Source organism: Hakea prostrata, chromosome 5, assembly GCF_041222555.1.
Source record: "Hakea prostrata isolate BN-2017 chromosome 5, UWA_Hpros_2, whole genome shotgun sequence".
NCBI lineage: Eukaryota > Viridiplantae > Streptophyta > Magnoliopsida > Proteales > Proteaceae > Hakea > Hakea prostrata.
Genome location: NC_142604.1, coordinates 59,283,955 through 59,297,525, shown reverse-complemented (window position 1 = coordinate 59,297,525; position 13,571 = coordinate 59,283,955). Strand labels below are relative to the sequence as shown.

The 13,571-nt window shown below is 39.1% G+C and overlaps 1 protein-coding gene across 2 annotated transcripts in view; it reads right to left on the bottom strand.

Moving 5' to 3' along the window:
- Positions 1–3,044: 3,044 nt before the first annotated feature.
- The window catches only part of LOC149016859 (etoposide-induced protein), a 41,370-nt gene continuing 30,843 nt past the window's right edge, over positions 3,045–13,571 (bottom strand). Inside the window, exons 5-11 of one of the 2 annotated variants that reach the window (XM_089154891.1) lie at positions 7,525–7,659; positions 7,334–7,397; positions 7,058–7,143; positions 6,889–6,971; positions 6,521–6,597; positions 5,091–5,206; positions 3,045–3,311 (exon numbers count right to left, since the gene is read on the bottom strand). In XM_089154891.1, the coding sequence (XP_089011017.1) occupies positions 3,242–3,311; positions 5,091–5,206; positions 6,521–6,597; positions 6,889–6,971; positions 7,058–7,143; positions 7,334–7,397; positions 7,525–7,659 (631 nt within the window). In that variant the 3' untranslated portion in view covers positions 3,045–3,241. Of the gene's footprint in view, positions 3,312–5,086; positions 5,207–6,520; positions 6,598–6,888; positions 6,972–7,057; positions 7,144–7,333; positions 7,398–7,524; positions 7,660–13,571 lie in introns of those variants that run through there. The other variant, XM_089154892.1, reaches the window with a different exon arrangement.

The window sequence follows — 13,571 nt, the reverse complement described above, 5'->3', positions numbered from 1 at the left end:
TGGTCCATGTCATTTTTAGTCCAAAAAAATGAACACTTTGCATCTGCCTCCCCTGAGCTATTCAATAAGATCAATTAAGGACAATTTGTAATTTTTATGACCAAAATACCCTCACATCTATTTCACCCTAAGATTTGCATATTTTTTTCACAATTAAATCCAAGGGTGAAAATCAAAAGAGTGGGTACTGACACCCTTTCATTACCTCCAGTTGGCCGTTAGATTATAGACACGTGGATCATTCCAATCGAATGAACATAAATCCATTAAAAAAATAAACATTTCTAAATCCCCAATTCTCTCTCTCATCTCCTTCATCGTCTCCATTTCCATCCGGCGTCCATCTCTGGCTTTTCCCCTCTTCAACTCTGGCAATCGTCTTCAAGATTTTAAGTTGCTCATGTTCTTCCATTGGGTTTCAGCCCTGCAAACAAAGATAACTTCAACATTCCCAAAATTTTTGTTTGGTTTTTATTGGTAGAGATCTTCCAAAACTTATATGTTTCAGATTTTGGTTATTCATTGTTCCTCTGTTTTGTTTGAGCGCATCCTGAAGATTATCACTTCCAGATTTCTCTAAATTTTTTTTTGGGTTACTCGTGTTATCTCGCAAAATTTATAGATTGTTTTGACATCATGATAGATTCTTTAAAAATTTCTGCAGTTGTTGGGTGTTCCTCTTAATAATTTTCTATTTGCTGAATTTTTTCTGTTGATTTCATGGAAAACTTTGCCTTTCTGTCAATATTCTGGATGGTCCTAATGTTAAGCTCTTTTAACAGGAAACAGAGGCTACAAAGATTCAGTTGCAGAACAAAACATAGAAGATCGATGTTCAAAGCTGAAGTCCAGTATAATTATTTTTTTCCTTTCACTTGTTTCTAGGGTTTAAGATTTAAAACTGGGTAGCAACGGATCCCCCAACCCGAAATCAGACGAGGAGACGAAGAGGGAAAAAGCCAGAGATGGAAACACCATGAATCATTTAGTGCTAAACGATCGATTAAATGGATCATTACTCTAGTTCAAGCAAAAAATTAAGAAGGAAGGATTCATGCACCAGCATGCAAGTGAATGAAGACACGGGGAAGGCCAAAAAGCACGAACGGGAGGGACCGGCAGCTGCGAGGGAAAAAGCCAGAGGACGCGGACGGAAATGGGGACGAGAAGGAGATGAGAGAGAGAAGGGGAAGAAATGTTATTTAGATGGGAGATCCGATGGAAGATCCACGGTCTCAATCAACGGCCAACGGAAGAATGGGAGGGGTTAGTACCACCTTGATTACCCTGGATAAGGAAAAAATAGCAAATCTAGGGAAAATAGATGTGAGGGTATTTGGTCATAAAAATCACAAATGCAATTGATTTGTTGAATACCTTAGGGAGGCGGATGCAAAGTGTTATTTTTTGGATAAAATGACATGGACCAAACCACAGGGGGTCCAGATGAAAATTACCCTTATTTAATTTAGTCGGGGTAAAACTGTTGGCAAACGTACTAACTTTCCCACATCATGCATTTTCAAAATTCTACAAAATAGGTGAAATTTTATAGAAAAGTGTGGAAAACAACAAAATGTGACCTATATTTAATATTTTTCTACAAAATCATTTCCTTTCCTTTATTTCTTCCTCACTCAATTACTTGTAGGCCCACCGCATGTTTAATTTTTCCACCCCATCTTTCCAAATAAATGCAACATTAAAGTTACCAAAAAAAGGTTTTCCTAACTCATTTATGAAATTTAGAATTAATTTACATATACATCCCTTAAGTTTTCAATTAATTACGTTTCAATCACATAAATTTATGCTATCAGAAATGTCCTATCGTTAACTTTAAATATTAAAAGACATATTTTGCCCTTATTGAATGTTAAAAAGAAATTTGAAAACATTCGATTTCTATGGTGAATCGATTTTTTATAAAGTAAAATAGAAAAATAATTTGTTGTTGGATGTGAGGAATATCTTGAGCATAGTGCGACACTTCAACGAATTTCGGTCAAAATAGAGCATAGTGTGAAACTTAGAAGAGCTTATATAGGGTTTGGGAGCAAGGAAAAAAAAAGAGTTTTCACAAAAAAAATGTATATTTACTATCATACTCTCAATTTGAATTTGGATTTTTAGGGGCACCAAAAAAAAAGAAGAATAAAATGTGTTTTTTTACCAGTAGCTAGACGGCAGTATGGATTGTGGGGATTATAAACAAAAACAGGATTTAAAATGAATACCAACACATCAAAAAATGAAAAATGACAAAAAAATGAATGAGAACCTGTACCAAAAAGGCCACCAATCTTATTGCTAACAAAGCTACATATCTTAAGAAGGGTGTGTCCGATCTTCTACCTCAATGGATAGAAGATTCTACTTCTCTAACACCTCTTCACCCACACATTTAAGAGGGGACCCACCACTAAATGTTAATACAGTGAGAACACACGTGAATCCGTCAAAACATATGGTAGTAATAATAATGAGTATAGCACAATTATCTATCCCAATGGATAGAGGATTTGAGCTCGTCCCTTACCAATGTATCTGTAAAGACTTTTTATTATTATTTTTTTTATGAGAATTATTGATGCCCAATGACAAAGAAATGACGTTAAAAAGAAAATTGAAATTTTATTTGTCGCTAAAAGGATCATTTATATTAAAGAGCGAAAAAGAAATACGTTATCAGTACATCAAAGAAGATCCCTCCCCCACCTTTAGCATTGCCATCAATGAGGAAGGAACCTCCAGCAAGACAGAAAGTTAAATCACATTACACCTGAACAAATCTAAATCTTGAAATACCCATGGCATCCTTTGCTAGTTCTAACAAAATAGAAGATTGGATTGATAAAGAGAATCTCTCTCTCAAAAGTGCTTAACAAGAAGAACAATATTCACCTATTCACAAAAGCTCAAAACACGGTTTTATTGGGTTCCAATTACCCCTAAAACAGGGCTAAAACGAAAATAACAAATTACAAAAATGCCACTGAAAAAACGAAAATGCCTAACCCCCCCCCCCCACCCCCCAAAAAAAAAAAAAAAACGACGTCAATCACCACAATGTTGTGAGACCTGTTTCATAAAAATGGAAGGAAATATTTTGCCTTCGCCTATATACAACTTGCACACGAGGCAGCTAAGAGATCTTTTCCAGCCATGTACTCTTTCCTGCAAGCATACCACATAAGAGCTACCACTAAGGTTTATATCCTGATTAACAGACCATGCAGAGTTACTCAGGCCATCTTCTTGTTTGGTGCTTCCCCATTGGTGCCGGAGTGAAAAGTTGCAAAACTCGCATCCTTTTGTATTGGAACCAGATGAACATTAAAAGAAAAAGGGAAAAAAATCAGCATTAGTAAGTATTTCAGTTCATGATACACACAGAGATAATGCTATATGCTAATAATGTATAAAGTTTCTCTATGAAGACCTTCAGAGATTCTCAGCTCAACCATGCCTTCTCCCAGTAATCTTTGCTACTTACCGAAGTCAAATCATGTGGCATTCGATAGGAAGCAATGACTAACAACAATTATTATTATTATTTTTTCAATAAATGGATTTCCTACTACAAGTATAACAAAAATGACATGTTGAAAGAGTAAATGTGTTTTTTCAATCAAAAACTTTTGGAGTATATGAGTAGCAAGGATTAGCTAAATCCTAATCTTAAAGAAAGTGAAGAGGTACATCCAACTGTTACTATCAGCAAATCCTGCCCAAAAAGAAACCATCAATTGGTTAGCTAAACATATCCAACATCTTTTGCTGGATTTATTTGTGGCCGGCTTCTCTGCAGTGATGCCATAGGGAACCATGTATGAAGTGTGATTTACATGTTTAACATGTGGATGCAGGGTTGATATGCTTTAAAATCTAGACTGGATGAAGGATCAGCATAGCTTGACAATTGGCAATCTAATAGTCTCCATCATCAGATGAGTATCCTATGTTCCATGAGTTAAAGGCAGATAGTTGATACAATAAACTAAAATTGGACTAATGGTAAACTGATGTACTGATATAGGGAAAGTGTTTTGAGTTTGAAGTTCTTTGTAGATTTATTTATAAACAGAAAAAAACTAAAAATGAAATATAAATATCTCACCACTTAATTGTTGACAAGTAGTTATCCAAAAAGAGTCTCTAAAGATCTAACCATGCTTTGATATTAAATATTCACACTTAGTAGTTGCCAGTTGATGTCCTAAACAGTATAACCACAATCAATCACTTCTTAGTAAAATTTGCTCCAAAAAGAGCCTACTTCATTGAGGATCAGGCTAACACAGCATATTTATGTTCATGGTCACTCCTCCAGGCTCCAATGACATGATTTCTCAATTTCACAGTGCCTAACCCCCTATTTCTGGAAAGCACATCAATTTAACTGTAACCTGGAAATCACACCAAGAGGTGAGATCACTTCAAGGATCATCCTGTAAAACCTTGCTCCATCCGGGGGGGGGGGTTCTCATTTATAGTCTCTATCATCAGAATAACCACTCCATGCAACCAAAAAATCTTCAGCTAGGAAGAGAACCCTAAATTCTCGGACCTCTCTTCCTTGCTTCATCATGGAATCAGTTCAGGTTCACACCAGACAGGTAGTGTATTCTGGAACAATGAGTGGCAACTTATCCATTGTTTCCAGCATAAGCTTTGGGGGGTTCCAATGTGAAGAAGCTAATACCCTTTCTTTTTGTAGGAAGAGAAAAACCTTGTAGTGGAAGTATTTACCAAGGGATTTCAAATAGAACAGATGCTGCACAGGTATCCAAGTGAGTATAACAGCTAAAATCTTGATTCATTTATCAAGCATGATTAATCTTATTTGGCACCTTGATGCAGCCAGATGAACATATTATTTATTAATGTGGGAATTCATATTAGTAGGTCATTTACATAATCAAGCTTGATAAAAATTTGGGAGTTCCTATTAGTGGGTCATTAAAATGATCGCCTGAAGCATGACAGAATTTTAGTTCCAGTGGAAAAATCAAAATTTCAAATAATTCATGTACGGGTACAAACTAGAATAGAAAAGCAAAAGGATTGTGAAAGAAAAAGAAACTTACGATAATGTGTCAGCACCATAAAATATTGGAAGCCTTCCTAATCCGGCACCTCTCCATGTTCTTCTTTTACAATTTATAGCATGATCAGCTTCAGAGCCTGTTGCGATCACCACAAACTGGAAAACAATCAGTTAGGACTACTGCATCCATACCTAGTAAAGGGAGCACATTAGAGTTTCTGTAATTAAAGTCAACACGGATTTGAAAAGGAGGCAACTATTTTACCAGGAAATAGCAGACATATAGTTGCCAGTCAATCATACTTAGATATGGAGAGGTTTTTGATAGTTCTACCTCAATGGAGATCCACACAATGACGAGGATTGTATTTGACCTATCAATCAGATGGTGGTGGATCTTCTAATGCGTACAGCTTAACCAACATCAAGCAAAGATACATCCAACCTAAGTTACTGGGAAACTCCTTCCAACATAGGAAGCTGGTTTCCAATGGAAACCGAATATAATTTCTTAATTTTTCCAGTCAACTTTGAGTCTGCTGCTTCTTTTACAGTTTGGGAGTTTGGACTCTAGGTTCCTATGTCTCTAAGCCCTAAATGAGAAGAAAATTTTTATTTATTATTTTTAAAACTTTTAACAAAGAAATAACCCAAGAAACTAAGTCTATTTTTGGTTTAAGTTATATGTAGCTAACATTTTACATGCGTCTCTTTATATAATTCTTTAAATTTTCACCAAAGTCATATTTTTGTGTAATATTTCTTATTCTTAGATAATACTACCATTTCTTTCACAAAACCATTTTCCCTTTGGTTGTCTAGAGGCTTCTAGTCATTCCACTTCACTCCTAGAAATGGTTTCTATTAATTTACCATTCGATTCTGTGATGCAACTGCCATAATTTTGATATGCACTGAACACAAATATGAATTGTTGATTACTAATCTTTCTTTAGACTTCTAGTCAATTTATCAAGTTTGAAGCATCTGATCATGTTTGGAGCACTTTATTTCACTCCATACACTTGAAAGGCATATTATAATTGGTTAAGTTTTAATATACTATATCAACAAAGAAGCATGGTAAACTTAATAACTTGCATGCTGTGTGGAATTTGTTTATGATATTCAGTAGCCATCTCCTTGTTAGTCAACACTGTAAAAATCAAACATGGGCTTTGTTGCATTTACCCTTCAAAAGAGAGCCTGCTAATCCTTTTAAGGAAGGGGGATTAGGGGGAGGTTGAAAACACATTTTTTTGGCAACCAAATTTTGTCACTCAAAATGAATGTAAGGTACTTGCTACCATATAAAAACATGAGGCTGCTAACGTAGATTATGAAAAGCAATTCCCCAGTTCATTTTTAAAATTATTTACCATTAGTACACACTAACTGAATGGCAGCTTGAGCAGAAACAAATGTAATGAAACTCTCAGATGACAAAAATCAAAGAATTCAGGGAAATACCAGTGGGTAGAGCATGGCCATGATGCCGTAGCTCACAAGAGGAGAGAAAAAGAAAATTGCCAACACACAAGGGCATCCTGGAAAAGGTAAAACCACTAAATCTGTCATATAACTGCACCAAGTTACCACTCAACATCCCAAGAAATGTGAAAAGAAATGGAATATGGATGCATATGAAATAATATGTTCATTTTGACAACTTTTTTGAAAGAAAGAATTGGAAATGAGATCAGCAAACAGCACAAGTACATTTACTACTTTAACCATTAACTTATATAATTTTTGCATGTAAAATTTAGCATTTTCCACTAATAGGTATTTATACTGGATAGCGCTCTAAAGCAATACTCAGTGATCGATCTCATTACCAAAACCCGCAAAGAAGGCCCAGTTTGATTCAAAGAAGTCAAGCCTTTTGTCTAGAGCAACCTCAGCAAGATTCCACTTGTACCTAAGAAGTTGAGAAATGCAATGAGACTATCCATTGATAATAAGAAATGCTACCCATGGAACTGCATATGAAAATGCTGCACATACTCGAAACTATAGTAGGCATACATCCAAGAAAGAAGTAGAAAGTTCAGTGCCTTTCCAACATAGGGTACGAACCCTGAAGCATAAACCTGCATCATGAAGTCCCAATTACTTTCAAAATTATCATCCACAGAACATCACCAAGACCCCAAAAAAAGAAAAAGAAAAATTGCCGAAGTAAAACATGCTAGCTTGAATTAACCTGGCCTAGGAGACAAACAAATGAAACACGTCCACCACCACAAAAAAATGAAGGGTACCAAATAAAAACTAGTGCACCTCAAGGAAGAAGAAGCTCAATAGAAGGACTGAATAAACCTGTTCCCCAATTCCAATTATAACCCTATTTAGACATAAAGAAAACATAAATAATCAATTTACTAATACAAGTTTTTGTTTGGTGGAAATATTTGTACGTGATGCAGCAGTAACACCACCGCTGGAAAATCTTATTGATTTAGAGTTCTTACCTCCCAAGGCTAGGATGCTTATTCTTATGAGCTGAAGCTTGTGTGTTAACAGACTCCTTCTGCACTGGTGGTTTCACCACGGCTGATCCAACTTTACCCATGGCAATGAAAGCATACTTAGCAATGTCATTGTACCTAGATTACAATCATCATTGAGAACAGAATTTAAGATGAGCAGAGCAAAGTAGTAGGTACCATCTCAGATCCATCTTATGCTAACATAATTTGACACAGACACATTCAAATAAAGAAAGCTTTTGAAACATCACATGAGTGGCCTTAATCCAATCCTTAAACTTATTAAGTAACTACACCAGGAAACCAAGTTAGAGTAAAAATAGGGCCGCATTTGTAAAGTCCTATACAGACCCATTAAAACACCTACAAACAATTAACTACAATTTAAATTGAACGACATAGAAATAGTTCAATTGAACTAAACCAAAACAACTAAAAGTAAACCAAGCAAAGAAGCCATTTTCATACCAAACCTAGTACCCATATTTTGGGCCTATAGAAGTGGCAAAACTAAGAAGGATAAGACAATGAATGATTATATTAAAGCTGGTCTCGGAGTAGCACCGGTAAGTGATAAGGTATGAGAAAGTCATTTGAGATGGCACGACCACGTTCAAGTGGTTCAACAGAGGCCTGTAAATGCCCCTGTATGGAGAAGTGATTTAATCCAGATTGAAGGAACTAGAAGAGTTAAGGGCTGACCTAAGATAACCTTAAGAGACGTGGTGAGAAAGCATAGGCTTAGCTTAGGCCTTTATCAAGTATGGTCTCAAATAGAGCTGATCGGAAGGCAAGAATCCATGTAGCTGACCGCATTTGGTTACAACTCCAATTAAGACTTAAGTAAAACAGTTAATAGGCTAATTAAAATTTAAAATAGCATAACCCTAGACCCACATTTTTAGTTGCTGGTGTAGGGGATCCCCCTTACACCTAATATTGCTGGTGTAGGGAGGAATCCCCACACCTCAGGCTGTTCTTGGACGACCAAACTGCATCACTTCAGTTCTTGGGAGAATACATCTGAGATTTCAGTTCTGATCTCATAAGTCATATCCATTGACTGTAGCAGAACATTCTAAAATTACCTATGGTTTCAATCTTCAGATAAGAAATCAATTGATTCTGATCTCATAATATGACACTCTTCTCATCAATTTCTTTGCCTACTGATTCCATTAACATCATGCAAGAATCACATATTAGTTGCTGTGACTTGACAACAGGTATTATTAATCATCATCGATTGCTCTCTGAAATCCGGTGGATTTGAGTTATATATAACTAGTCTTAGCTCAGGGTTTTTGGAGTATCCTATTTCAAGTAGGACCATGGTAGTGAAAGTGTCCGCCTAGGCAGCAAGGCGATTTTTTCAACTTGTTTTGAACCGCTTAATTGACATGTAGTTTTTTGACCGCTTTTTACCCTAGGCTGACCAGACGCTAAAGCAACAGTTTTTTTGACATTTTGCACATAATAATTTTTTTTTCTTGATTTTAATTTTTAAGTCAAAATTTATTCTACAAAGCCGTATATAAATTTAATAGTTAGTCATTTCAGAATTGAGAATCGATGTATCAATAAATGTTTGATTTTATTCTTGAATGCTTTTTATTTTTTATTTTATTTATGAATGTGATTATTGAATGTTTGTTTAGCTTATTATAGAAGTGATATGGAGAAAATATGATCGAACCGGGTTCATACTTGGTTTGACCCTTGACCCCGGTCGAGACGAAGGGAATCGACTCGCTTCCGAGCGAGCCGGATCCAGGAGATAGCTTGCTGAAGAAGGAAACTAAATCAGCTATAGGCACGCCCTAATCCGACTTATGGATTAGGTTAATTACCCTAATGATGGCAGACACAACTTGGCGGCTGTCACTTATCGTTATTGAAGGGATAATCATCGGATAACCAGGAGGTTATCTCAGGAGTCCTCTACTAGTTCAAACTAGTAGAAGTCTATCGCTCAACGGATCTAACTGTTAGAATCCAATGACTATCCGAAGAAGGCTCAAATACATTCAACGAAGAAGATTGGAAGGTACACTCTATATAAACCTTACTTACCTACAAGGTAAGGGGACCAGATGGATACACATACCTTTGGACGTAAACACTCATATGCTTACGATCTAGATCACATTCCCGTATTTTTCATTCCTTAGCTCTGTGCGTCTAAGCAGAGCCGTTTGTGATTAAGTTCATCAACTGACTTAGCCTTCGGAGGTGGACTCTCGACCCCAGCGGTCGGGCCACATCTGACGCTTTCGTTTTCAGGGTCATTACAAGGAGATCTAAGGGCTGAGCATATTTTGGACGCATCATTTGGCGCCGTCTGTGGGAACACTTAGAAAGCCATGGTGACTAGATTGGCAGCAGCCGCTGCCCAACGCGATACTGGTGTCCAAATTCCTGGAGAAAATAATCCAGACATTCCTCAGGGAAGTTTACCACCTCTTGAAGTAGAAGGTGGTCAGGGAGGACATGATCCTCCGGAGACACTCCAAGATCAATTGAATCAAGTAAATATCCAACTTTTGGAGGTAAGTCAAGCACTCCGCGTAACCAGACGAGTGGTACTACCACAAGAACCTAATCATCGCGATTCAGGGAGGCGTGTATTACCACGAGATCCGAGATTTACTAAGGATCGGAATATTGGTTAGAACTTCCGCGAAGGTGACCGAGGGCCTAAGAGGGTCGAAGATTTGCCTAGGGGGACGATCGGTTTGACAGACCATAGGAAAGTACAACCGATTCAAATACAAGGTTGGATACAGGAGTGAAGACTCACTCACCAACTGTCAGACGAGCCGTTCGTGATGATCCAGGTCAAGAAGACGGAGGAAACCTTGTTTACCATCAGACAAGGAAAGAGCGAATCAATCAGAGAATATCTGAAAAGATTCAATAGAGTTACGATGGAGATAGAGAACCTGAATGAGCAAGTAGCTAAAACTGCTCTATTCATAGGACTTACTAACCGAAGGCTCCTGGAGTTATTAATACAGGATATGCCTACAACTTATGCTGAGTTGGTACAGAGATGCCAAAAGCAGGCTGAAGTCATGAAGATCTTGGATGCACGCCAGGGGGATAATAAAGCCTCCACTAAAGAACAAAAGGTTCCTGAGACCAAGCAGAAGCCAAAGCAGAATGTTCGTGATCGAGTTGGAAAGCCTCAGGCATGGCGGCAGAGATCTCTCGGCAAAAGTGAGTATACTCCATTAAATACTCCTCGGGCTGATATTTTGAATATCATTAAGAAGAGAAATATTTTGAAATGGCCTCCAAAAATTCCTTTAAAGCCTGGAGAGCAGCAGGATCGAGAAAAATATTGTCATTTCCACAAGGATTACGGTCATTATACTAATGATTGTCGTCATTTAAAGGCGGATATTGAGAGATTGATATCTCAGGGACATTTGTCCAATTTTGTTAACAAGAGAAGATTAGGAGCCACGTGAAGCTGGCCCCAAAAGGGATCGTTCGGTTAGTTCAGAACTACTGGCTCCGAAGTCTAAAAAAGGTAAGGAGGTGATTGATGCTACTCGGTCACCGATCCTTACAATATTCGGAGGCCCTGAACCCGAATCACTCCGGAGGTTGAAGGCAAAATCTAAATTTGTTGGGACCGGAGAGATGCAAAAGCGTAAGAGGCCAAATGGTGAAGATTCTATCACCTTTGGTGAAGAAGATGAAAGAGGCGTTTGTCTACCTTATGATGATGCCATAGTCATCAAGGTAGAGATCGCGCGCCGTGAAGTACACAGAGTTTTGGTTGATACAGGGTCTGCAGCTGACCTAATATTTTATGAAGTGTATCAAAAGCTTAAAGTGGATGAAGACTTGATGGAGCCGTCATCCACACATTTATATGGCTTTACAGGATCGTCTACAATAGCAGAGGGATCTGTCCAGTTGGACTTATCGATTGGGAGTTTTCCCAAGGAAGCTACCGTCCGAATCAATTTTTTGGTGGTTTGGGAACTTCCAGCCTATAATGTTATCCTCGGACGGCCATCTTTGTCCAAGTTAGGTGCTATTGTTTCAACGAAACACCTGAAGATAAAATTCCCGACTGAGATGGGAATTGGTCAAGTTTCGTCTGACCAGAGGATCTCTCGACAATGTTATGTTGCTTATTTGAAGGACAAGGAGGGACCGAAGAAAGTGACTGCCCTACCAATAGAAGTTCGAGACGATCGGGAGGAAGTAGAAATGCAAAGGCCTGAGCCGGTGGAAAGGCTGGAACAAATCCAGCTGTGTACCGATGATGAGAAAAAGATTACTTATATCGGGTCTGAGCAACTGGAGGCAAGGTAAAAAATTCGATCGAAATGAACATTTCGACCAAAACTGGATATTTTTTTCCTGATACTTGAAAACTCAATTTCGAGCCTCAAATGCACTCAAATTGATTTGGATTTTTGCATACTAGCTATTTCAAGCATAATAAACACTATAATAACTACTAGTTTACTAAAAAACTACTGAAAATATAACATCCAAGTATCCAACATTCCAAGTATATAATACATGAATCAGAGAAGAAGCTGTATTGTTATTACTTACAAGTTACAAGTTACAACTTACAAGTCTATTCTATTCAAGCCTCAAGGTCTCCCTCTTCCGTCTGCACCCCATACAAATGACAATATAACTCCCATGATGTTTGCCCCCGCCCCATATAGTTTTGGACATAGTAAAAAACTGCACCTCTGTATGTGGCCTCATCCACATGCATAAGATTCCCTAACGGTGGGAAGTTGTGAATCTCCAAAGGAACTGGTGGTGGTGGGCCTTGTGGTCGTGGAATAGTGTGGAAGATCCGCTCAACAAATGAAAGACCACCCCCGCCCCGGCTCTCGGGACTAGGAGAAGGATAAGGATACCGATAAGGTCGCAGGTGGTTGACTCCGATAATCGACAAGTGGGAGGGACACCATAAGCTCTATAGGCCGCTCCATAACCATAAGGCTCCGGTCGTGGCCGACCGGCCTCGACCTGAATCGATAGCCGGGAGGGACACCATATGGTCCATAACCATAAGGACCATAACCATAAGTCGACTCGGTAGAACCAATACTCTCCACAAAGCAGTATCATATGAGGACTCTGCAGCCTATGCCATCCGGATCCTCCGGAGGTGGAGGAGTCTCTAGCATCATCAATGCTCATCGATCTTATAGATCCCACCAAGCTCTCGGCATCGGATGGATGGTAGGACCCATATGATGGCGTGTCCTCTGTGCTCCAGCCATGCTGTCTCCCCTTCCCCTTCCTCGAATGTGTAGAGGAAACATTTTTGCCTCGAGATGCAGCTCCAGATGGTCCGAATCCTGTGTCGCGTGGGTGAACCGACTCTCTCCCGTGAATCTCGATGGTCGTCCCTCCCCCCCCCTCGACTCTCACGTCCGGCGGGTGGTGGTGGTGGTGGTCTCTCCCAGGATCAGCTGAATCCTGATCACGAGGTCCCACACCCTCCTCATCCCCTCCATCATCACCATCACCGTCATCATCACCACCATCGTCGTCATCGTCGGAGGCCTGAGTCACCTCATCCTCAGTGTCGGACCAGAAAATCAAATCCTCACTCTAGGTGGATGCACTAGGGTGTGGCACGAAGGACGAGCGGGCCTCGCATGTGGCCTCCCTCTCCGGGCCATGAAGTCCCCCACATCAACCCCCATCTCCTTTGTAATCTGACTATTGGGAAGACCTCCATCCTCATCTAGCAATCCGTCTCCACTATCCCTGATCCAGTCAACTACTGGGTTATCATCATCATCCATCTCAAATATGTCGGCCAACTCGATATTGGTGCTCTCTCTGTCCATCCCCTGTCTAATATGATCCTCTCTCAGTCTCATATTATAGTGTAGGTAGACAAGGTCCTCTAGACGCTTCACACCCAATCGGTTGCGCCTCTACAAGTGAATGAGGCTGAAGGTGCTCCAATTTCCCTCATAACCAGTGGCAGAACATGTTTGGGAGAGCACTTTGCTTGCAATCCTACTCAA